Raw genomic sequence first — 24,984 nt, 5'->3', positions numbered from 1 at the left:
ACGAATGGCTGGTGGGAGAGAATGAGAAGCTCCAAGAATGCTGTGATAACCAGGAGCTGCTGCTGTGGGATCGTCGTCAGGCCTTTGACTCTATACATCAGGGTATTCTCGGAACATTGCAGAATAGTGATAGACGCTATTGTCATATAAATGAGTTACAGTGAGTTTTCGCTTAAGCAAAATGAGATTGGCACGCTTGACCTGGCTATGGCTGGTATTGTACTGGTAGGCAACAGAGTGATAAACAGGTCTCGTGGTTCTTGAGTTGAACAGAAAAGGCAGGCAATGAACGGGTCGGAAAGGATAGTTCAACGGGGTGGAGTATGGGTGGGGCGTTCCATAGGTGGTATCATACTACCAATGAATGTACTTTCAACGCAAAAACACAAATCGAGCACCGTCTGCGTCTGCGTGAATCAAGAACAACCAATCACTGGCACACAGGGACTTTTGTTGAATATGGCCAAATATCTGGTTTTTGTTTGGTTTTTTTCCTGTGTTTACATACAAACAAACGCCTTGCCACCCCCTAAGTACTAAAGCTCTGCGCTAAACCTTAGGCTTGCTTGCCTGTCATTCTGGCCTATACATATAAATCTCTAATGAAACCACAGAGATTTTCTCAATCTCCAATCCTACCTTTTCTTCGCAAACCGCCTTTTGTCGTGCAATCTCTCTTGCTGCGCAGAAAGAATGGGGCAACTTGATCAACTTGGTTGGTTGAAACATCTTCGATGGCTAGTGTTGGCGCTGACAAAACCCTTCAGACTTCGATTTGGATCTAGACCTTGAGTCAATCTGGAGAGAATCGCCGAATATACCGACACCACCACCTTGTCTCGCAGCCAATCGCAGCACTCTCAGTTCAATCCAACCTATTAGCATATCACAATATGCAAAAAGTGAGGCTGAGAGGCCTCGTGCTATCGAGTGCATTTTCTACCCTAACCATGATAGCGAGTGCGCCTTTAGCTGGACGGGGCCGGATCTGTTGTCCCCAGACACCTGTGCCGATGATATTTTCCTCTACGTGTCAGCATTCTTTCTTTTTGAACGGGTGCACTGGATAGAAATCCGGCTCAGCAAGCTCAGCACGGGAAACGAAGAGGTCGTGGAAGAGTATCCGTTCTTTCTTCCGCGGGTTGAATCGATGTTGGGGAACCTACGCAGAGTGCGTGGTCAGATACGTGATATCATCTCGCGGAATGGCTACATGGGAAGTGCTGGGGAAACCCGATTTCAATTGTCTTTGCGACCGCAGATAGAGACTGCAGCAGACACTGGCATGCGGAGCGCGATTCCTCTATCTTGCATCCATCCCTCTCTGCCCATAGCATCGTTTGATCCACAATTCTTTGTGCAGAATATTGTTGGGAACTGGGGAATATGAGTGCTCCGGCTCTTAGATAGCCTGATATCATAATGGGGTCTGTTTTGACCCTTCTGTGGCTTTGTCGAACTAAGATGAAGGGGCCATTCAGATTTGCAGATTTTTGGATAATAATCTCAATAGAACAAAATATGGATAACCATCCCGTTTACTGAATGATATGTACTATCTTTCGTGGTTATCTTTTCATTTGTGGGAAGCCCTAGGTTTCCCACAACCGGTGACATATAAACGGGGGCGTGTTATGACATGTAGTGTTGGAGACTGCGGGAAATCAGCGCGTTGGAGATATTCCGTGCCAGAACCGAGTCGGTGAATTGCGATATTGAAATCTCTGGTACAGTTGGGCTTCCCCTAGGCGATGAGTTGAAGCGGAGCAGAGAGCATCTAAAGCTCGCCAGCTAAAGCACTCGAAATTATTGTTGAATCGGCTACGTTTACGGTAGATTGGGTATTGGGAACTGGCCTTGGCGCCGCCACTACGGCGGTGACCAGTGCCATAGCGATCATCGGTGCGAGTCTGTTCATAGACTGCATGGTTAACAAAGAAGCAGAGTTCGAATGGACCCATCAGAGGGGCGGGAACTCAGGGCAGCTGAACGGGTTTATTCTACGAGCTACGTAACACAGAAACATTGAGTGAAATGTCTTTTTTTTTTTGCTGTTGTTTTTCTGCCATTAAGTCGGGCATGTACAGAAGATGATTATGACCTATGAACCTGGTTGCGCGTTTATTGTATCTGGAAGATCCATTATAAAATAGTTATGGATGTTTAAGTAACCAAACCACCGGTGTGGTGGTCATTCGGATATATTTTAGTACTCCTGCAACGCCACCCAAGCCAGTTTACAAGTAAACAAGAACTCGGTTGCTCTCTGTATTGCTTTGGACTTTGTCCTCATGATAACACAGTTTGCATGGGCCATTTGACTTTTGGGGTGCTCCTCCATGGTAAATTCCTGATTACGGTTACAAGGAACGTTTATCATCTATTTTCTAGAAACGTATATAAGGAGTGAGCGAGAATGTAAGCAATGCGCTTTTTAACCAAATGCGTACATCAAGATCCTGATCTCACAGTGCATTCTCTCTTCTTAGTATTTTCCTTATTCTTTTCACTGCGAGCTTTCGATCGTATACTAACCCACGCATCCATTCCAAACTTCATGTTGCTGGGACCCATTGTGGCCCTGTTTGGCCACATTCCCTTCATCATAGCTTCCTCGTTCCCAACTGAATACACTGCCACGGCTACTTCTGATGACAATTATGGAAACAAGCTTGTTTTCTGCCACTTCATGGCATGGCACTCCGGCATCCCCCATTGAATCGTGAATCCAGTACTAACTCTCATTAGGTTGGCATTGTTAGCAACCGCCAGAGTGCTAGCGACTATGACGATGATATGAAGCGCGCCCAATATGCAGGCATCGACGCTTTCGCCTTGAACATCGGCACTGATTCTTACACGGACGAGCAACTGGGGTTTGCGTATCAATCTGCCGCCAACAATGGCATGAAAGTGTTCATCTCTTTTGACTTCAACTGGTGGCAGACTAGTCAGGGCAATGCAGTCGGCGCGAAGATCGCGCAGTATGCCAATCTGCCTGCCCAGCTCAAGGTTGATGGGAAAGTATTTGTGTCTTCGTTCGCCGGTGATGGTGTCGACATCGCAGCGATCAGAGCAGCTGCTGACAGCGATATATATTTTGCACCCAATTTCCACCCCGGTCGGGGTGATTTCAGCAATCTTCAGGCCGCTCTGAACTGGATTGCGTGGGGAAATAATGAAAGCAATGGGTCTCCAACTCCTAGCAAGCAGCTCATTGTTGCCGATAGTGATAATGCTTACAAGACGGCTCTTAACGGGAAGCCCTACATCGCGTGTAAGTGGCTCGAACAAGTTTTCTTTCTTATGTTGATTCAAAATTAGCGGTCTCACCTTGGTTCTCGACACATTTCGGCGGCGACGTCTCTTACACGAAAAACTGGGTGTTTCCCTCTGGACTCCTGTGGTATAACCGATGGAGAGAAATTCTAGCTACCAGCCCTCGCTTCGTAGAGCTTCTCACCTGGAATGACTACGGCGAATCGCACTACATTGGTCCGCTATCATCACCGCACATAGACGACGGGGCCTCCAAATGGGTCATAGGCATGTAAGCAGAACTCTCCCAAGAAGTACAAGGGGCAACGGCGAATAACGCATAAACAGGCCACATAATGGCTGGCTCGATATGGCGAAGCCTTTCATAGCCGCCTACAAAGCTGGCTCAAAACTACCAATCCGTTTCCTCGACGAAGAAAAGCTGGTCTACTGGTACCGAACGACCCCTAAGAATGTCAACTGTGATGCAACCGACACGACAATCCAAGGGTGCTCCAACAGCTGGAGTGGCAACTTCGTCTGTGGACGACCCGATGGCGCGGATAACATGGCCGACGAGGTGTTCATCGTAACGATGCTGAAGTCTCCGGCTACCGTGCATGTGCAGTCTGGCTGCGAGGCTGAGACTTATGATGCCAAGGCCGGAATGTGGTCGCACTCCGTGCCGATGGGTGTGGGTAGACAGAGCTTCAAGGTTGTTCGTGAAGGAAAGACGGTTGACTCTCTGTGTGGGATTAGTCGGAGAGATATTACTGACACGTGTCCCTGTGGCATCTACAATTTCAATGCTTATGTGGGCACTCTGCCGGCGGAAGCCTCTGTTGACCGGCTGCAGCCGGCTGGATTGGCACTGTTGTCGCAGGGATTGCAGATTGCATGTCCGACTACACTGGGTGCCAGGTGAAAGAAGCAATTTAAGTATTACTGTACTTTTGCCAGATTCTAGAGGATATTAATTCCTCAAACAGTCAGTTAAAAGACTTCGTGGCTCAAACATCTGACGATCTGCTTTGTCTTCAACAATACGAAACACTATTTCCCTCCAATGACTGCTTGCCCATCTATTACATTACCACAGAATTACGGATCTCGGCAGAAAAGTTGTCGAATCAAGAAAACCCACCGTATGTGTGGACGGTTTGTAATTAAAATTAAATCAATAATATTCCTATACTATTCTGTATATCGTCTAGTTTCCCTTGGCGTTGACTTCAAAAAAATATGGACATCGGACTGATTGAGCCGCTGACTGTAACCGATTGGCAACTATCGCAGGTGATTCTACAGGTATCAACATAGCAAATTTCGTCCTGGAAGATATACAAGATCCAGTACCATACGTGGTGCACATTACGGTGTTCCCCAATTTAACGTGGCCCGCTCGATTATGGATATGCGTTAGGCCTTGGCGATAGGACCAGAGAAGAGTTATTATGGTAAGACCGATTGCGAGAATGTCTACCTGGGCTTCGATGTCCCCAAACGCGTTGATAATTGAATGACCGGTCGGTCTGCACAGGGATCATCAACTCCCTCAAAGATATGCACCATCTCCGCTTCTTCGGATGTCAGAATCTGAGGGTCAACGGTGAAGGTTTTTTTCTTAATGCCTGATCACGAAATTGCTTTGAGTCGATTTTGCAAAAAGTGCGGTGTAATCCCGGTTCCCGCCTAAGGGATACTGAACAACCTACTATAGAGAACAGGGGTTGTTTATGTTTATGTTTACATCATGGTCAAACGTTCAAGTCCGTTCCTTGACCATGTATGTTCGGTGCCGCAAGGTCATTTCAGCGAGCAATTTTCTCTAGACTTCACGGCAACAGACTTGTCGATAATCTGGTATTTGAATCATTGAAAAGGCCGAATCATAAATGCCTCAATGGGATAATATAACGTTGTGCATCTCTTATGCCTACGGCCTACTCAACTATTTTCAGTACCCACGCGTACAACTATGAGCTGGTTCCTTGGTACTAAGTTGTGGGCGCATGCCAAGTGTGTCAGAGTTTGATGATCCATGTGCATTTTCGGATAATACTGATATGCTGAGCAATAGGGCCAAGAGATCTTTTCGTCCATTGAAGTCGCCTCTAAGCAGGAACCGTCCACCAACTCACATAGTGCGCAATATACCAACAGGAAGAAACGCGGACAACGATCTACCAGAAATCAGGCCGCAGATTGGCTTTCTTCGCTGCCAGCTTTGCCATGGTCGCCGATCATCATTATATCATAAAAACAACTCAGAAGATCCAGAAGCATTCCCTCCAGAAGGGATCTGCTCGCGAAGGCGAACCAAATGTGCGGCGAACAAGGCCAGGCTCCAAGCTTCCCATGGAATGCTCCCTGTGATACATGAACTGCCGGCAGATGAGATGGCCAACTATGTGGTGAGTTTGCCAATGAGCTCCACGAGGTCAACCAGTCAACCAACCATTAAGCTGACACCGCGCCAGCCATAATATTACTCCAATTGAAGGCGGGCGGAGCGGGTCCGAACATGAATGCGCGTAAGCGAAGCGCACTGAGGGCATTGGGATCAGGGTGGATTGTTTTGCGCACTAAATGAAGCTGCTAGAAGTTGATAATTCGGTCGTTGTAACGATAAGGTTTCTGCACGCCTGGGTTAATATATTTACAACCTACTTCGCGTGGTTGCCCATCTGAACACTTCCGGTTTGCGTATTTACTTCCTCGGACAATGACGATTGTGGCCCCTTTCCGTCCGCGCGAACCCGTCGTACTTGTTCAATTTGATTATCCTCTCCCGTAACTGTTGGTGGTGGATGTTGGCAGTCCCCAATTGTAGACTGGATGCTGTCGGGCAAACCTTCGTCTTCACCCCGTGCATGAAATGTATCGGGATCGAAAATCATCAGTCGGAGATTTCTTCCCGCGCGGGGTTGAACACTCTTCGTGACAGCCTCACGTATCGACGGACTCGCACACACTGCACAACAGCTTGTTAGCACCATAACGGCCTTCCACTTCCAACCTATAATAGGAAATGAGATCGGAATCGGTGACACTCACCCGCCACGGCCACATCTCCGCATTGGTTATTGATAAGTCGCGCAACTTCCTCTTCAATATTAACCGAGCCATAAAAGTACCAGAGCCGCTCACCCTGTTGGTAGGAAATATTTTCTTCGGGGCCTGATTGGGTACGTGGGCAGTAGATGCTGAATTGCAAAATCTGGAGCTTGGTTAGATTACGTCGCCTAGGATGAGTTGTGCTCGCAGACAACTTACACAAAACCCTTTCCGATCGAGATGGAATAGCTGTTCTATCCATTTGTTCACCCACTTTGGATACCCTGCGTGCACTATGTTAGCAAAGGCGATCCCTAGGCTCCGAACCACGGGTCAAACGCAGGGACATACCATCTGTGCCAACTCGGCGCTTCCAGAGAACCTCCAGCTTCCGCACCATTACTTCTCGCTTATGACTGGCTTGTACTAGCATCTCAATGTACGACAGCGCTCGAAAAAATCCAATGTCCTCCACCACGAAGAGGATTGTACCGAACCGATAGAAATTGAGAGGGTGTCCGTAGGGTCCGAGTACGATAACCGGCTGCCTACTCGGGAATTCCAGTGCGTCGTGGTATAGCTTTCGCGTAAGCCCAAGTTGAGGCTCAGCTACCATGCGCACTGTTCGTTGAATCGGTCCGTCTTCCCAAAACGCAACATAGAAAAGAGGAAGCTGAAAACAAGCGCGGAAGCTGGCCCGTGGCATCCAGAGCTGCACGTACTGGCCAGGGCGGATCGGTCGGTTGAGGGGTAGTGTGATGTCAAGCCAGAGGAACTGGCTCACAGAGTTCATGGTCACCTCATTTCGAGAAGATTTCCAAGGCTTCTGGTTCCATACGGCCACCATGCAGACAACGGCGCTGATGGAAAACCACAGGCAAATAGCGCCCACCAAGTACCACCGATACAGTGACTGTCGCTCCATGAGGTGGTATATAAGCGCGCAGATCGCGGTTACCGCAAGAAGATAGTGGCATTTCATCGCAAACTGCATGTGACGCCGTTGGACCGCCGCGCAAGTCACTGGTATCACGAGAACGAGAGCAGATCCTGCCTACATTGAGTTAGCTGTAGCCACCTGTGCAACTCGTAAATACAGCTCCACAGATAGTAATACGTACCGCTATTGGAACAATGTACCGTGGATTTGCAAGGTTCGTCGTTCTAGCGACGCTGACGAGCAGCGAACAGTGCAACAGAGAATGGAGCACACATATGCGACCTACCCAGCGATGGAACCACGCGAGCATGTGACGGTCCACGTGCAGCAGATCTGCCGGAAAACCAAAACTCACACCGGTGCATAAGGGGATCAGGTTGATGACTGCCAAAGAGCCAGCTCTTTTCTGTGCTTCCCTCCAGGAATGGGTTCGCAACCGAAGGCCAACAATATTTGCTGCAAGCATGACAGCCAACACTAGTGCTTGCCGGTACTGGGAGATGTCCAGCCAGCTCATGCCCTTTGGCAGGTGGACGTAGGCAAACTGCCGCCAGGAGCCTAACATTTTCAATTGGAAGGGGCGACAAAAGCCCACATGGCGTCTCCCCCGCGCCCAGCGCCACACCCCTCGTCCAAGCCAATAGAGCAACCATATTGACAGGACGGCTGCAGCGCTGATGGCATACAAGTTAGGGAGAGAGGTGCCAGCAAACCATCGATACAAGTCTGACCCAATCGGGGGCATTCTGCTTGGTTGTCAACAACTCAGAGGGATAGACGGTTACCTATATAGAGGCGGCTAAGCCTGGCTTTTCATATTGTCAATTTCCTGAGGGCAGAAAGAGCTTTCTCTCGTGGTTTTAGGTAATAAGCTCCATCCCTTTGCATTCTGTTTATTGCGGGCTCATTTAGAGTAATGCTCTGCCTGTCTTTCACATAACCCCGTGTCAGAACGGTCGCCGCAACAAAATGATCGTCCGCATATCCTAATACACATCGCTAGCCTGTTCACCCAGCAAAATGCTGGAATGATCCGGAGTGAATCTCGATTGATTTTTAAAGAATGAGACATAAATGACAGCAGAGACTATTCTTATTTGATAAAAGTTATTAGATGTAGGCAAACCTCACATGTCTTGTGAACAGCCGATCTTGGCTTGGATAACAGCTGTCCCGTCTTTTCCGCTCTATCTCATCTTCAGTGAGCTTCTTCACAGCATGACTGTTGCGGGATCTAGCAAGGAGAGCTGGAACTTTCAGGTTTGAAACACGTTTCGAGTCCTGGAGTAGCCTTTTGACTATTTTCACGTCTCCTCCTTTGACTGCCAACCCCAGCGCGGTTTCGCCCCAACGATTGCTCAAATTGAGGTTGATGGCAGGATTCTGAAGCAAGATGTCCAGAATATCAAAGCTTTGATTACGGACAGCCACGAAAAGTGCACTCTCCTCATCAATGCTGTTCAGCTGGTTGATCTTCAATCGATCACCTTGTTCCACCAATAATTTCACCACATTAACATCGCCTCTTTCGGTGGCTAGGCAGAGCGGGGAATCTTCACGTGTGTGTCGAGCATTGATTTCAAGCTCGTTGTGAGTAAGGAGCAATCTCACAACCGCAATGTTACCCTCCGTTATAGCTAGGCGGAGAGGTGATCGAAAGCCCGCGCAGATATTTGGGTCGAGAGTCGGTCTTGCAAGAAACCATCGTAGAACAACTGTGTCCATTCTTCTTGCCAGATGGTGTAGTGAAGTAGAAGGCTCACCATATCTCCCCCCTCCTCCGACTGTATTGACATCCACGTCATTTTCAGTCAAAAGTCTCTCTGTGACATCGTCGCGATGACTAGAAGTCGAATACCACAGTGGGGTATTTCCAGAATCGTCCTTGCAGTTTACGAGAGCGTTTTGACGCAGCAACAGATCTACCACTGCGAGATGTCCACCCATTGCAGCTGCGTGGAGCGGCGTGCCGTTTCTTTGGTCCAGCACATCACAATCGATGGATTTTTTGTCGAGAAGTGACTTGACGGCCGATAGATTTCCACTAGCAGCTGCAAGATGCAAGGCCGTTCTTCCCTGGTGATCCACTGCGTCAACGTCTTCTCCCCAGCTGAGCCGCATTCGCAACGCACCAGGGTCCTTGCTGTTCGCATCATCCCTAATCATTTCTGCATTGCCGGTGCATGTCTCGTTCTTTGTCTCGGGGCACACTGTTCTGCAATGATCTAGGAACAAATATTTGATGGGCTCCCTGTTCTTGATGCAGGCTTCGATCCAAGGCGATATACCATCCTGATCCATCGCGTCAGGGTTGGCACCTTTGGAGAGCAGCATGGCCACAAGCTCTTTGCTTTCATAAAAGACTGCAAGCCAGAGCGCGGTTTGGCGCTGGCAATGCAAAAGATCTATCTCGATATCAGGGTGTTGGAGGAGCCTCTTCACGACGGCAGATGAATTTTTCTCCACGCTGTACCACAAAACACTCTTTCCAGCCTTATTCCTCAGGTTGACTTCTGTCTTTTGATTCTTCAGGAAGAGCTTAAATGTCGACCCGGACCCATATTGCACGGCTGTCATCAAAGGGGAGCAATCATCAACCAATGCGTTAACGTTGGCTCGGTAGGAGAGTAAGGTTTTTGCAAAGTCGGTACGGTTGGCTTTAGCAGCCCAGTGAAGTGCAGAACTGTTCTGGTGCTTGATGTTGTATTTGATCAAGACCAACCGTAGCTTTAAATAGAGTATTCGGCTGGTTCGGGCAAGAGCAGAAATTTCGTTTCCCCTTAGGGTGTCGGCTATGACCCAAAGAATCTCGGTCGGCAAGTCCAGGATAGTGGTGAGTAACTTGATAGTCTGCATCTCATTATTAGTCTCCGTAAGCCTTGATGAATAAGTATAGCTTCTTGGAAGTAACGACTATCATACCATGATTGTGTTGGTGGTTTGTTCTATTTCGGAAAGGAACAGAGGTAGCCGCTGATTCGATAAGAGATATGCTTTCCACGGCTGGTTATGGCAATGTAGAGTAATAATGGTTCAGTAGATGGGGTGCAGTCGTGGCTTTATAGATTGCCCCGTCATGGATAGTTCATTGCTGAACTCGAGCACGGAGCACTGCCTAACAGATTCCACACAGTCATTTACCAGATTTTCGCTCCTGGGACCCAATTCTAAGTTCCCGGGGGCTCAGGGCTCCTGGAATTGCCTGTGGCGCTCCTGGGAACATTTATTCGGTTCCTAGGAGCTTGTATCAGGCTCCCAGGGACTCGGTGGTTCCTGGGAGAGACAATGTCGTCTGGGGAGACGAATAGAGAGCACATAACAGACTTATTGGACTTAGGCCATTTTCTTTAGGTAACGCAAGATAGCTGACTTCATGACGTTAGAACCCACAGCACAGAGCAAATCTAGTAAGCACCGTAGCTGACAATCCGGGCATAAAGTCAGCTGAAGTCCCCTTTGTTCTTGCACCTCAACCACAAGACAGTCATGCAGATTCCAACTACATTACATGCACTGCTAGCCACGGCGTTGCTACTAGCTAGCTGTATCCTTCTCGTGTGGTCTCGTCGAGCAGTTCAGAAAACCCCATTGCACCAGAAACTCGACCTTGCCGCGTTTGCGCCGAAGATCGTTCTACTGGCAGTGCACATGGGACTGAGCTGGAGCAGAAAATGTGAGACAGGGAGAGAAGTGATATTGGGGGTAACCAGTTTATTTCCCTCTGTACTCGTGGTACGTGCCATCACGTTGTTTCTCGGTTTTACGTTAACCACCAGACATCAGTATCTCCGAATAAGCATTTTCCTGCGAAGCCTCCCTAGTGCGCCATATCAGTTGATGATCTGTTTTCCGCTATTTGCGCTTTTCTCGTGCTTGACAAAGATTACGGCCACGGTAGTTGGTACTTACTTTGATCGCCCACTGCGAGTCGTCGTACTCTTCCTTCTCTTTTTGGATCATCTGGGCTTGGGTTCTCTCTTGTGGTGGGTGGACGGGTATACAATGGCCCATGCCAGGACTCGAGCGCAACTGCGTTGCGCTTTGTATTGCACAGTTGGAGTGGCAGCTGTCCTTCTCCTAATTGCAGTCTTGGGGGTTGTTCTATCCTGTTGGCTGCTATCGCTGGAGGTAAATCCTCACCCTCTCGGTGGCAAAGATCATTATTTGCTGCCCTTTCTAACTTTTACAGCTCCAACTACTCATTCTCATGGTCTGGATGGTCATATCGTTTTACGCGGTACGAAGTGCTGGAAGTCCAGTCGGCGAGCATTTGGTTTGTTCAACCCACGTGGTAGGCAACGAATTCTAGGGACATAGGGTCAAGGGCTTCATTGGTGGGCTATCACAGGCTTACTATCGTCGCACACCGGAATTGCAACATTGTGGTGATACGGCTCCGAAATGGCTTTGATGTGCTCAAGCTCAACAGCAAAGACTAATGTCTGGGAAACCCATCTCCTGGCAAAATGGCCAAGTCACCGGCCGATCGATCGTTCCAAACTTTGAGTACACCAATAAGGTTTCCCCGAACTTCATCCAAAGCATTTTCAATGGAAAGCAAGCGAGCTACCTGCTCATCTTGGCGAAGTTTCAAGTGCCTTCCTTCGTTGCATAGCTGAATATTTCCGGCCCGCAGCTTTTCGTTTGCTTCTTCAAGCTGCTTGCCATCTGTGTGTTTGGAAACGCAAGACTCCCACAAACACCGGTAGTACCCCACCAGGCGTGCAGCCTGAAATGCAAGCTCGGTGTCTTCTTCTTCAAGCTGTTTCAATATCTCAAGTACGGGTTGGAAGGGCTCCACAGACAGATTATTCCTCGTGGTGTCGTGATTCTGCGTGTGATTGGTCAGCGGGGTCCTCTATGGCCATATGTCCATCTTACCGGCTGCGAGACTTCATAGCCAGACACCGAGGTATTCTCGGCCGAACTTGCTTGTGCGCTCGGTGGTACCTCTCCATTTCCGTCTTCCATTTCAGGCAATTTGCTGGGACCCTCCATTGTTGGTCGTGTTAGTAAAGACGCTACTATCTAAGTCAGGAAATCAAAGTCTCTTTATAGCCCTGCTCATGCCGCTGCTAATGATAGAGCATGGCCAGAAAAGGCCGATTGAGAAAGGTATACTGCTTGTATAGGATTAGCAATCCCTCAACTATGTGCGGTCGTCCGCCGTCCAACACTCAGCTCAGTCCTCCCCGCAAACACCGTTCAAAACTAAGGTTGGGGCGGATTTCCTTTTCAGAATAATATTCACACTGTTAAAAAAGAAAACGCGTTTGTATCTGATGCGTACGTTTATGTGACCTACATAAAACAGTAACACGGGCTGGTGAAATTCATTCAGGAATGCCTATAGTACCTTCCCGTTGAAACCTAGACAACGAACGTCAAGAGTAAACGGTGTTTTCTGGCGCCCTCAAAAATGCAATGCCTTCCTTTGATACAGGAACCGCCTCCAACTACCAATATGAATTTGTGCCCTCCTGAAATTTCCAATTTTGAGCTGCGTAAGGCCAGGCAAAGCCCTATTCATGCTGCTGTGCTGTATTACAGAGTGCGCAGTAATAGCGACTCCAAGAAGCCCGGGGGGGGCTAATTCAGCGCAATTACTCATCATAGAGCCCAAGTAATGGCTGTAATCTCTACACAGAACCCTTGTCTTGCAATGACCTTTTCTTTTTTTTGCTTTTTAGTTGGTGTAGTAGCAGATGTATGCCAGGGGCTTGAAAAGCCTTAGGTTTGATCTGGTGTTTAGTTCATAGGAATACGAAAGCCATTTAGGTGAGGGCTGTTCATACTGTAACAAAAATATTCAGTGAGTTCACCCACGATCTCGGTATCTCGCCCGTACCTTCGAACTCGGAGATTAATCCGCCAAAACCACAGCCTCTGGAAACATACTCGTATCCAACCCCCCAGTCCGTTCCCAGTCCAGATGTAGGAACCAATACCTTGGGCTCTGATTTCTCCACTCCGGCGGATCTCGATCCCTCCCAGTTGTTAGATGTGCCAATACCCGCACATTCGATTATACACTGCCACCGGCATCTGGCTTAGAGGGCTCCACCCTACATAATACGTCCGAAAATGTGGATGGCATTGGCATGGGACCACCACTGGCAGAGTCAGCGATCTTCATCTCCCAAACTGCTGAGCAATCTTTAAGTCCACATATGGTTGACAATCCGACCGAGGAAAATCAATACGCTAATCCTTCTCTTTCGCTTGAAGCCTTGCAACATGTCCAGGCCCCTGGAGTCATACCCATGCACCATGCTCAAAACATGATACTATTGTTTCCGGATTTGAGTCCAAACAAACTTCAACGAGCCATGGAACTAGGTGACCGTCTTTTCCCCCAGGACTTGGCCCACTTGGAAAGTCAAGTACAGTAGCGACCGCTTTCGCCTTCCATGTCGAATATATAGAGAAGCTGTTTCAAACCCTAATCATGTGATCCGCTATGCCAGATATGGGTAGTATGTAATTAATCCGTTTTGTTGCTAACCACCACAATCCTAAAATACAAGTATGAAATATACAGTCATTTACCCTGATCTTCCAGGCTGGAAGATTCCATGCAAACCCTGCAAACATAGCAATAGGTTCTAGAAGAGCGTCTGGATATTTTCAACATGGAAGGTGATACGGGCACTACGATAGAAATGATCACTAGCTCAAAACCTCATGTATCAGCGCATTTCGCTATAGTGACGACCGCTATCGCATTCAGCGTTGCCGTAAATTGGCGCGACTCAACAAATTCACGTTGGTAGATATGATTTGAGCGGAGCGTCATTCTAAAATGGACTAGTGCAATCTAAGTGGGGCACATGAGACAGGGCGAGAGAGTGTGGAGTTAAAGCTAATTTCGAACATGACTGTAATCGATAAAGAAAGTACTGGTCAGCGTTTAAAATCATCAACGCGACTCAACCGCTAGAATCCCATGCGTCTCAAATCTGGATCTGTAAAGCAAGCGTGAGTGGTAAATTTCAAGTAATAAATGTATTTTTACGTACGGAGCCATGGTGTTTCTTTCAATTCAGCTTCAAGTCCTTCATTTCTAGCAATAATTCGGAGGTACTCAAGTTCCCGATTCCAGTATTCGTAGCGGTATTCAACGCCGGCCCTGTCTGTGCTTTCTTGCCACTTTTTTTCAAAATCCCTGATTTCTCGTCGAGATTTATTCCGTGACCAAAGTTTCAGGATTCTAAATTCTGTTCCCGGATCTATGGTAGGATATGGGAGATTGAATAGTGCATAGATCTTTTGCAAAGGGGCTTCGGTAGCTGAGTTTTGGGCGTTCATTAAGAGCTGTTGCTGACGATGCTTAAATTCGCTTGACGAATCCATTTTCTCAAAACTTGAAATATAACGAAGGTTGTTCGTTGACAATATGGATTTTGTTGTTGGTGGAATTTTTTCACAAAAGCTGGCGAATTCGTCCTTTAAATGAAAGCGAGCCAGTCAGACACGTGACAAAGATGACTAAGATGCCTAAATTTAGAAGGATTCAAAAGTACACAGCAAGGCACTAGCTGCAAGCCGTAATTAATATGTCCTTAGATCTTCGGGGTGGGAGATGAAGTCGTCATTATGTGGGCTCTGTGGCATAGCTACAGTACGATGGCAGTTCTGGGAGGGTCTATGTCAGCTTCCCCAAGTACCGGGTTTCCTTATGACTTGGTAAAGAATGAGAATCAGGGTGGATAGCAGAAGTCAGAGCTATAGAGAAAATTGCATACCAGGAAAATGCTCTATGGCGTCACTACAGCCTTGTTTTATATGCAAAAGAGTGTGGGCGAAGGCTGCGCGACAAGCACGAAATGCGAGAATGGAAGAAGATCCAGCCAGATTGTTAGCATTGTTTGATCTGTTTGCACTGGAGATTCCTCGGTTTCTACGAAAAATTACGGTACTATAACAGTGACTCATTGTGGTTACCGGTGAATACAATACAGCCCAACAGGGATTAACAGGGGAAGAGCTGAAGTTAGATTAGCGTGTCGCGCCTCGCAGAACGACTCGCGGGTCTTCCTCTCGCTTTGGCCACCGCCGGGACATATCTTCAGCATAGTACGATTGACTGCGAACGCTACCTTCAAGAATACGAGAAACGATGGAACATTGATCCCCGACGGCCTACCAGACTCAACGAGTATGAGGAGCGCACACTCTACACGACATGGGATATATCATACTCTCGTTTAAAAAATGAAGCCCCGAAGGCGGCGAAAATATTGAAGTTACTGGCATATTTCGATAACCAGAGTCTTTGGTACGAGCTTTTCCATGCTGGACTTACGGATAGTTCTCCTGAGTGGCTTAGTGAAGTGATCACAGATGACGTGAACTTCGATGGAGTGATGGGAGTCCTGGCCGAATATTATTTCCTGGATACTCAACAGACATCTGGGTCATGGAGTATGCATAACTGCGTGCACCACTGGACATTGGCAGCACTCAATAAGGATATCGACGCAAGGGATTACTGGTATGCCTTTGACTGCATTTCTGCGTCTGTAAACGATAACGACAAGAATGATTTTGCAAAGCTCTCTTACTCTCCCTTGGCTGCTCATGCCACGCGGCTAGTACAACAACGCCTATGCCAGAACGACGTTATATATGACATTACGCCTCATCGACTCGGCCAAGCTTCACTGATTGCCGACCTACTTCGACTCCAAGTACTTCTTCTTGCTGGGGAGCAGATGTACCAGCGGACGCTAACTGGGTACGAGAGAGCGCTCGGACCGGACCAAACGTTGACCCTTAACACTATCCACAAACTCGGGATGCTGTATCGGGCCCAAAGCAAACTAGACCAGGCGGAGCAGATGTACCAGCGGGCGCTAGCTGGGAAGGAGAAAGCGCTCGGACCGGACCACACGTCGACCCTCCAGATTGTCAACAATCTTGGGGTTCTATATCGGTTGCAAAGCAAATTGGACCAGGCGGAACAAATGCACCAACGGGCGCTAATTGGGAAGGAGAAAGCGCTCGGACCGGACCACACATCGACTCTCGAATCTGTCGACAATCTCGGGGTTCTATATCGGTTACAAGGCAAGCTGGACCAGGCGGAGCAGATGCACCAACGGGCGTTAGTTGGGAACGAGAAAGCGCTTGGACCGGACCACACGTCGACCCTCGAGATTATCAACAATTTCGGGGTTCTATATCGGTTGCAAGGCAAATTGGACCAGGCGGAGCAAATGCACCAGCGGGCGCTAGCTGGGTTCGAGAAAGCATTCGGAGCAGACCATACGTCTACTCTCACTACGGTGAATAATCTTGGTCTTCTTTACTCTGGTCAAGGAAAGCTGAAAGAGGCCGAGGAGATGTACCGGCGAGCACTGGCCGGTTTTGAGAAGGCCTTCAGTCCAGATCATACGTGGACCCTCGCCACGGTAAAAAACCTTGGCAATCTCTACAAATATCAGGGAAAGCTGAAAGAGGCAGAGATATACAGAGAAGTGCGCGACGGTCATAAGGCCGCACGTCTTAATCCTAACCGGGCACGGCGGGCTAAAGACAAGCTTACCAAATGGTTCAAATAATGAGAGTTAAATGACTTTATATCCACCATGTGCCTTGAAAGAATCGTCATCTTACTGTAACACTGAGCAAGTCTTTAGTGAGTAATCATTATAACGATAGCATCACCGTAAAATCGAAACCTGAATATATGTATTTTTAGAAATAAGGATGCAGGATAGATACGATGAGCCTACCCAAAGTTCTGTAACTCAGCTACATTATTATTCAACGCTGTCTCAACTACAAGCTTCCCTCCAATGGCATCATATCACATGATTAGCGTCGAAGAAAGAGAAAATCGTGGGATGAACTAGGCTTAGACTAAGTTTGGCTTATTTGATCATGGGCTTGGTATGTTTAGGTTTGTAAAATTACATACACTGAAACACTGGTTTGTATTCTATTTGTATTAAGCTATACGATTCGTTTTTATGACGGATCTTAAAATACAAGACCAACCGAAGATGGACTAGCGTAGCATGTGATTAGGGTTTGAAAGAGCATTTATGTGTTGCTCGACATGGAAGGCGAAAGCGGTCGGTACTGTAAATCACTGGCAAACTGAACGATTGTGGAGTTTCGTGGGCTTTGGCGTCTCACCAGGCTCTTCTGCGAGACACAGGATCGCCGGAATCTGCCAACGTATCAAGGAGAAAGGCAACCCAAACGCAGAAAACTATATGAGGATTCGACTCGCAAAAGTCCAAGTCAGCATGCTCTATGAGACCATCTGTAATGAGGAAAAGAATAGGCGTCTCAATCTCGGACCGAGAAAGTTCACTACCCATGTTCTTAACTGCATCGAGGCAGCCATTACAAATCCTGGAGACCGACGCCTTCCTGTTCCCAGAAAGTCACATGTTCGCGATGCTATCTTTCGATACAAGCAAGTTGGTAAAAAATGGTCGGTGTCACAAAATCTAAGTATGACGTTGCTTGTTGGCCAAGACTGTGGAAGGATAATGTACGTGCTTCTATAAAGTTCGAAATTCCCTGGCTAATATCATACAGAGAAAATGGCCAGTTCACCGAAATGCAGGTGAAGGCTTTGATGTTCCATGTTTCCGTAACTCGGCCTGATGTTATCAGTCTCTGTAGCAACTTAGAACATGCTGTCAGCTATTTCCTGACCCATAATCAGCTGCCAGCGCGTCCCTCCCCCGATGATGTTCGAACAATGATCGGAATTCACAATTCAACGACAGAGATCGTAGATTAACATGGATGGACAGGTCGAAGATTGCGCCGTTTTGTTCAGATGAATATCAAGTCTGATTTTGGCTTGGAGAGTTGGAGTTCAACCAGGCCTGCGCTATTTATGCGTTTGATTTTGCTTGGTCGAACTCCTTTCAGTTATCTGCAAATAGAAGATGAATCAATTAGTCCTGCCTTACCGCGTTCGTGTAGTAGATCCTGTCACTCACTGTAGTATCCCAGGAGGAATGGGGAGCTCTGGGCAAATCGGCCGTTCAAGGACGAGGAGTGTTAATCCCGCTCTGCGCGCAGCAGCTTGACATTGGTCCAGCTCAGTCGAAAATCATAAATAACAACCAACACCATTCCCAAGGCCAGTGTACCTCCAATTCCCATGAGCACAGCGGCAATGTGGTTACTGTAACTAATAATTCTCTAGTAGTCGTACTGTGATAAACAACGGCATGGTGGAGGGACATCATAAAATGGATACAATTACTTCAAGGAGCGATTGGCAGCGAGCTGGGAAAAAACGCACGAAGTACCGTTTAAAAACGAAAGTGGGGGAGTAACAACGGATCAGAGGAGCCAATGTGTGATTGGTTCCTAGCTACTCCTCGCTCCACCTTGGAGAAGCGCCCCAAGCAGGCTTGCTTTCTTCTGACAGAGCCCGCCCTGGGACAAGACCACCTTGTATCTTTACTCGTAATATGTTGAATACCACCTACCGACATCCCCACGTCAAGCCACAAAGTCGTGAGGATGATGGATTCTTGCCACTGGATGGAAAGGATCTTAATTCCCTCACAGATGAGGCTCTGGTAACCCTTCTCACAACGCATCGAACTCGGACAGGTCTGGGGGTGAGATAGGGCGTGGTATTGGTATGGTAAGCTCAGCCCATTACGGTTAGTTACGTCACAACAGCACGTCTAGTCATCTTCATGTAAACCAATCATCGGCTGGATGCGGAGTCTGGACCGTTGAGGCGTCACTGCGTCATTGGTGGCCCCGCGGTCTTGCCCTTTACCCTGGAGATTAGGGCGAGCCGGAATGGAAGGCGACCCCGCTGACTCGTTCCAAAAATGGCCTGAAAGTGGGGTTCGTGGGAGAGTCGCTAGCTAAACGTCCATAGCGCTGCCAACTACAGGATTGGATCGCCGGCTAACCTAGAGAGTTAAGCAAGGGTGGGAGTGTCCGCGATTTGAAGTTTCACGGTTTAGAGTTCGCGGTTTGGAGTTCGCGGTTTGGAGTTCGCAGTTCTGGATAGTAAGACGTCGCCCGCCTCCACTAGGCATCTTATGCAACATTTAAGAGCCAATCATCCCCGTAATGGCCGATGTGTATTGAGACCTGATGGCTCAATCAGGGACCATCAGCATTAAGCAAGCAAGCCTTTTCCTGGCAAGGGATAGAGCAGGTACGTCTTTACTTGTCGATAAGGTCCGTTGGATAATTACTGCATGATGTCCAACCCCCCAAAGCCTAGAGTATACAGTAGCGTGTTACGCAGACAGACTGACAACGAGATAGGTAAGCCTATTCTCTCTATGGAAAGAGTTTTCGCTGACTACTAGCTTCGTTATGCACCATCCTCACAGCGAGATCATAACGCAAGTTATCCTTCGAAGCAAACGGCTTTTATTGGAGGACGGAAGGACCGAGTGATGCAATTAAAATACTCGTCTTGCTACGGTGACTGTACTTTAAGGATTGGAAGGAGGACCGAATTTATCTATGTCCATCCAACCCTCCTTCACATTTGAACCAAAAAAGCGAGCGGAGATGAAAGGCAAATATTGGATCCTCCCCCTCCCCCCCCCGTAAAGAGATGTTGAAAAGAGGGGTTATGCAGGTATGAGTTGTCCTGCAAGACGTTAGGAGATGTCAGATTTACAAAGTACAAGGCAGTCTTACTTACGTCCCTCTTATCAAAGAGGATACCTGCCTGGCGTATCCAAAATTATCTTTCCCTTCTCCGGACAATCACATCCACCCATCCATCCGTACAACCTTCCGCGTTAGAAATACCTTTACTGCTTTAAGGATCACGAGAGCTACAAATTCTACAGCTGTCTCCTTTCACGATGACTCACCGCGGAAATTGGCGATCTCGGGGCAATACGAGCAACCGAGGAGGACCCAACAGCTTCAGAAAGCGCAATCAGTCGGAAACATTCTGTGTGCACTTTCGACGTGGCACGTGCCACTACGGTGAGAGGTGCAGATTCTCGCACGATGTGAATAAGGCTTCCGACTTCAGATCAAACCCGGCTGCATACCATCCCACAACCCATGATCTGGACGCTCGGAATCAATACTTCGACTGGAAGAGGTTCCTGAGAAACGGGATATCAAGATCTGTGTATTCTCTGATGAAACAAGAGGAGCTCCTTCAATTCTGGAACGGGGCTCTCGAAATTCTGGAAAGCGACAGTAGAGAGAATCATCAGTTCCTCGCCAAAGATCTTGTGAATGACGAGCTTCATGGATATGATTTTATCCTGGCAACTGCGGAGGCGCACAATTCTGAGGGAATTATTCCAGCTTATGATGAGCCGTTCCTCGAAGTCATTACCCATCATTCTCTCTTGGACTGTCTTTCTATCGAGTCATATGTTGGCACTCTGTACACATCCTTCGGTGGCACGAATGGAGATCGAGCGATCAGATATCTGAGTGATGTCTGCCAGAGCCTCATGGGCAGAGGTGAAGAAACCAGCGAATCTGCCTCGGTTATTTCACTAGACACGGTGAAATTGCTGTTAAATGCCCTTTACCAGCTCTTGTCAAGGGTCCGACGCGCTCGATTTCACGATGAACTCCCCGTACTGCTCAACCTAGCCCGCGAACTGGCCTCTAAAATAACGGAAGAATGCTCGAAAGCCGACCTCGACGGACTTCAGAGCAGAATAGAAGTCATGCAGAGCCTGGTAACTAGCGCAAGCCGCAACCTTGTTACACCCAGGGTGCATGAGGGAGATCCCCAGAGGACTAGGCCAGTCCTGTCGTCTTTTCCAATGGATGTGCAAACACCTGGCGGGAGACACGACAACGACCTCGCAGATATATCCGAAATTCTGATTCTTCCTACTCTTGGAGAGATTGTCAACATCAATCCAGAATATCTACCCTCTACCAATTTCCTACAACCGCACTTTCTCGCCGACCCTTTGCAAAGATATATTGATTCAACGTTCCGACTGCTACGCCACGATATCTTTGGCTCTGCGAAAGATGTTCTTAGGGGTCTGCAGCAGCAGACTGATTTAACACGAAGTCCTTATCTATCAGGCAAGGACAGCGCGGCACATCTCTACCCGGGGGCACAAGTTCAGCACATATTTATCAATGATAGGAATGAGCTCGAAGCAACTGTATCCTTTTCTATTCCACCACAGCTCCGCAAAAGGACCTCCAAAGAGCAATCCAAATGGTGGGAAGACTCTAGTCGACTTGATGAGGGAAGCCTCATCTGCTTTTTGACGTCCCAAGGAACTCATAGAAAGCTTATCTTCCTCGAAGTGACCGTGAAGAATGCTTCCAAAAACCAAGCGCACCAGAACAAGAGCAGTCTTGTGTCTGACAGACATTCACCTAGTATTACGGTCAAACTTGCGGCTTGTTTACAACATGAACTGATGTTCCTGGGCCAGCTTTACAGTGAGAGACTCACTGGCATTCTGGTTGAATTCCATGGCTTGATCCCTGCCACGTTCGTCCCTATCCTGGAAAACCTGCAACAAATCCAACGCGAAGGGGATTTGGCATTCCGAAAGTGGGTCTTGCCAGACTACAAGAGTGATGAAGATCGACACAATATCCCCCCACCAGCATATGCGCGTAAACCAGGGTTTATCTTTCCCCTGACTTCGATCGCAACCCCTACCGCTGACAACGTTGCATTGGATCCGAGTACCCCTGAGTCCGTTGACACCTTGAAGCTGCAAACTCAGACTGGTCTAGATTATGGCCAGTGTCAGGGACTTATCGCAGCTCTCACACGAGAGTATGCCCTAATCCAAGGCCCACCAGGCACCGGAAAGTCCTATTTAGGCGTTAAGGTTGTCCAAGCTCTGCTTGAAATTAAGAAAAATGCAAACCTTAAACCGATCATTGTGATGTGAGTAGTGAGTTCATGCCTTCCGGTATTCTTACTTACGGGAACCATAGGTGTTATACCAACCATGCCTTGGACCAATTCTTAAAGCACCTTCTTGATGTAGGCATCCAGAAAGTGATACGCATTGGTGGCCGCAGTCAGGCCCCCGAGCTTGAAGGCAAGAACCTTCGCGTTGTCAGTAAAGACTTTGGGAAGACGAAGGTAGAGTCGCAGACCCTCGGCAAGTCCTACGGGGAACTCGAAGCCCACATGGAAGATGCTGGATATGCAATGAAACCTCTACACCAGTCTCAAAAGGGCCTATCTTGGGCCGCTATGGGGAACTTCGTGCGCAGAAAATGGCCTGCTATACATGAGCAGCTTGACCGACCGGATCTGGAAGGGTTCACAACTGTCACGGATGACAAATTGCTTCATTGGCTTGGGGTCAAATCGATGAGAATCCAGAAAGGTCAGAACGAGGATGAAGTTGATGTTGTGCGCTTGGAACGCTTGACACGTGCTGCCCAGGAAGATATTCATACTCTCACAAAGCCGGAACGCCAGATTCTTGCAATGGAGTGGTTCAAACAGTGGCGGGAAAGCGAAATTGCCCGGATTTTTGAGGCCATTGATCACGCCGCGAGCCTTCGCAACGACATCAATGCAGTCCATGATGAGGTCAATCGCCGAGCCCTGATTCAAGCAGATGTGATCGGAATCACGACAACATCCCTTGCACGCCACATCAAGACATTGCGCCGCTTAGGATCAAAGGTCATTATATGCGAGGAAGCAGCAGAAGTGATGGAAGCCCACGTCATCTCAGCCCTCATGCCAGGTGTTGAGCACTTCATTCAGATTGGAGATCATCGACAGCTGCGACCCCAGATTCAAAATTATTCACTCAGTCTTGAATCATCCACAGGAATGGCATGGCAGCTAGACAGAAGCCAGTTTGAGAGACGCGCTCTCGGCGAGCCAGGTCTCAAGCCTGCCCCTATTTCACAGCTTAATGTACAGCGAAGAATGAGACCCGAAATCTCGCAACTTATCAGGAGGGTCTATCCCAAACTCGAGGACCATGAAAGCACCACAGCTTTACCCAATGTTGTTGGAATGAGGGACAACCTCTTCTGGCTGGACCATCAATGCGAGGAAGGCTCGAGAGATGACGGCAGCCGTGTCAAGTCTCATAGCAACCAGTGGGAGGTCGATATGGCTACTGCTCTTGTTCGGCATCTTGTTCGGCAAGGAGAGTACAAGAGCACGGATATTGCCCTCTTAACCCCATATACCGGGCAGTTGCGGAATCTCAGGACATCGCTTAGCAAGGATTTCGAGATTTGCCTCAGCGAGCGAGACCTAGAAACTTTGGCTGCAGATGGGTTTGAGAAGGTGGAAGATGAGGATCCAGAGTCAAATAGTCGCAAGGCACTTGAGAAAAAGACATTGCTTCAGACGCTCCGCCTTGCCACAGTCGACAATTTCCAAGGCGAGGAGGCAAAAGTGATAGTGGTCTCCCTAGTTCGCAGCAACAAAAAGCGCAAGGTTGGCTTTCTGCGCACCGAGAACCGCATTAACGTGCTCCTCAGCCGGGCTCAACATGGCATGTACCTCATCGGAAATGCCGAAACATATCTCAATGTGGAAATGTGGGCCGATGTCCACTCTCAGCTCTCCCGTGCGAATGCAGTTGGTACGGAGTTAGCTCTGTGCTGTCCTCGCCATCCAGATACGCCTATTCTATGCTCTGGTCCTCACGACTTTGAAAGGAAGAGTCCAGAGGGTGGGTGCAGTCTCCCGTGCGACCGACGACTTGAGCCATGTGGCCATCAATGCCAGGCCAAGTGCCATTCGACGGTCATGCACGACGGCTTTGCGTGCGGAAAGCCTTGCCCACGTATCCGATCAACCTGTCACCATGAATGCCCTAAGCTTTGTGGTGAATATTGTGGCCTTTGCTTGACGAAGATTCAAGACGTTGAGCTTCCTTGTGGTCATATCAAGAAGGTCCTCTATTGCCATCAGATGTTGAACCTGGAGCTCATCAAGTGCGATGTTGAGGTTGAAAAGACTGTTCCTAAGTGTGGCCATAAAATCAAGGTTGGCTGTTTTAAGGATGTCACGTCCCCGATCTTCGGTTGCCCTGAGCCATGCACCGATATCCTCAGCTGTGGCCACAACTGCAGTGATTGCTGTGGAAATTGTCTCCAGGAAGTTGTTGACGGAAGAAGAATAACCAAGCATCCGAAGTGCACAAAAATATGTGACCGTCCACATGGTGTTTGCAACCATAGGTGTCCCAAGGAATGCCACGATGGGGAAAGCTGCGGTTCCTGCGAGGCAAAGTGCGAAGTAAGACTCACAATCACCCATTATCTCATCATTATACAGAAACACTAACCATGCCATAGGTCCGATGCTCGCATTCAGCATGCGACTCAACTTGCGAAAAGGCATGTGCACCATGCATCGAGAAATGCACCTGGTCCTGCGCCCATCAAGGCTCCTGCTCAATGCCTTGTGCGGCACCATGCAATCGACTTCCCTGCGATAAGCGATGCACTAAAAATCTTGAATGCGGCCACCAGTGTCCAAGCCTCTGTGGGGAAGGTTGTCCAAACAATCTGTGTCAAAAGTGCGGCGACAAGAGTGATGCTCGTGTTGACTTCATCGAAATGAAAGACTATTCCGAAATCAACCTCGATGAAACTCCGATTATCGTGCTTGGATGCGGTCATTTCTTTACAAGTGAGTCGGTTGATGGATTGGTTGGCCTGGATCAAGTATACACAAGGGATAAAGATGGAAAGTTCGAAGACCTCCGCGATCTCTCTTCTTCTCTCGCCACAGCCATACCCTCGTGCCCTGACTGTAAACAGCCCAT

At 48.3% G+C, this 24,984-nt stretch overlaps 6 protein-coding genes across 6 annotated transcripts; 3 read left to right on the top strand and 3 right to left on the bottom strand.

The window, feature by feature from the left end:
• Window positions 1-2,339: 2,339 nt before the first annotated feature.
• On the top strand, window positions 2,340-4,183 carry N7455_009153 (glycoside hydrolase family 71 protein; the record flags this gene model as incomplete). Its single annotated transcript, XM_065606095.1, has 4 exons — window positions 2,340-2,342; window positions 2,749-3,277; window positions 3,325-3,550; window positions 3,607-4,183. 4 exons carry the CDS (start codon window positions 2,340-2,342, stop codon window positions 4,181-4,183), a joined length of 1,335 nt encoding a protein of 444 aa, XP_065460560.1.
• Window positions 4,184-5,924: 1,741 nt separating this feature from the next.
• Window positions 5,925-7,820, bottom strand: N7455_009152 (uncharacterized protein; the record flags this gene model as incomplete). Its single annotated transcript, XM_065606094.1, has 5 exons — window positions 5,925-6,232; window positions 6,316-6,478; window positions 6,535-6,599; window positions 6,667-7,369; window positions 7,437-7,820. The coding sequence occupies 5 exons, from the start codon at window positions 7,818-7,820 to the stop codon at window positions 5,925-5,927; spliced, it is 1,623 nt and encodes a 540-aa protein (XP_065460559.1).
• A 545-nt stretch (window positions 7,821-8,365) lies between these two features.
• On the bottom strand, window positions 8,366-10,180 carry N7455_009151 (ankyrin repeat domain-containing protein; the record flags this gene model as incomplete). Its single annotated transcript, XM_065606093.1, has 2 exons — window positions 8,366-10,105; window positions 10,178-10,180. 2 exons carry the CDS (start codon window positions 10,178-10,180, stop codon window positions 8,366-8,368), a joined length of 1,743 nt encoding a protein of 580 aa, XP_065460558.1.
• Window positions 10,181-11,690: 1,510 nt separating this feature from the next.
• Window positions 11,691-12,253, bottom strand: N7455_009150 (uncharacterized protein; the record flags this gene model as incomplete). The annotated part of the gene is made up of 2 exons (XM_065606092.1): window positions 11,691-12,086; window positions 12,137-12,253. The coding sequence occupies 2 exons, from the start codon at window positions 12,251-12,253 to the stop codon at window positions 11,691-11,693; spliced, it is 513 nt and encodes a 170-aa protein (XP_065460557.1).
• Window positions 12,254-14,201: 1,948 nt separating this feature from the next.
• N7455_009149 (uncharacterized protein) lies at window positions 14,202-16,818 on the top strand (the record flags this gene model as incomplete). Its single annotated transcript, XM_065606091.1, has 2 exons — window positions 14,202-14,233; window positions 15,258-16,818. The coding sequence occupies 2 exons, from the start codon at window positions 14,202-14,204 to the stop codon at window positions 16,816-16,818; spliced, it is 1,593 nt and encodes a 530-aa protein (XP_065460556.1).
• Window positions 16,819-17,511: 693 nt separating this feature from the next.
• On the top strand, window positions 17,512-18,017 carry N7455_009148 (uncharacterized protein; the record flags this gene model as incomplete). The annotated part of the gene is made up of 2 exons (XM_065606090.1): window positions 17,512-17,762; window positions 17,810-18,017. The coding sequence occupies 2 exons, from the start codon at window positions 17,512-17,514 to the stop codon at window positions 18,015-18,017; spliced, it is 459 nt and encodes a 152-aa protein (XP_065460555.1).
• Window positions 18,018-24,984: the final 6,967 nt, after the last annotated feature.

This window comes from Penicillium solitum (assembly GCF_028829755.1).
Source record: "Penicillium solitum strain IBT 25940 chromosome Unknown utg000006l_segment0_segment0, whole genome shotgun sequence".
Lineage (NCBI taxonomy): Eukaryota > Fungi > Ascomycota > Eurotiomycetes > Eurotiales > Aspergillaceae > Penicillium > Penicillium solitum.
This window is presented reverse-complemented; position numbering and strand designations above follow the sequence as displayed.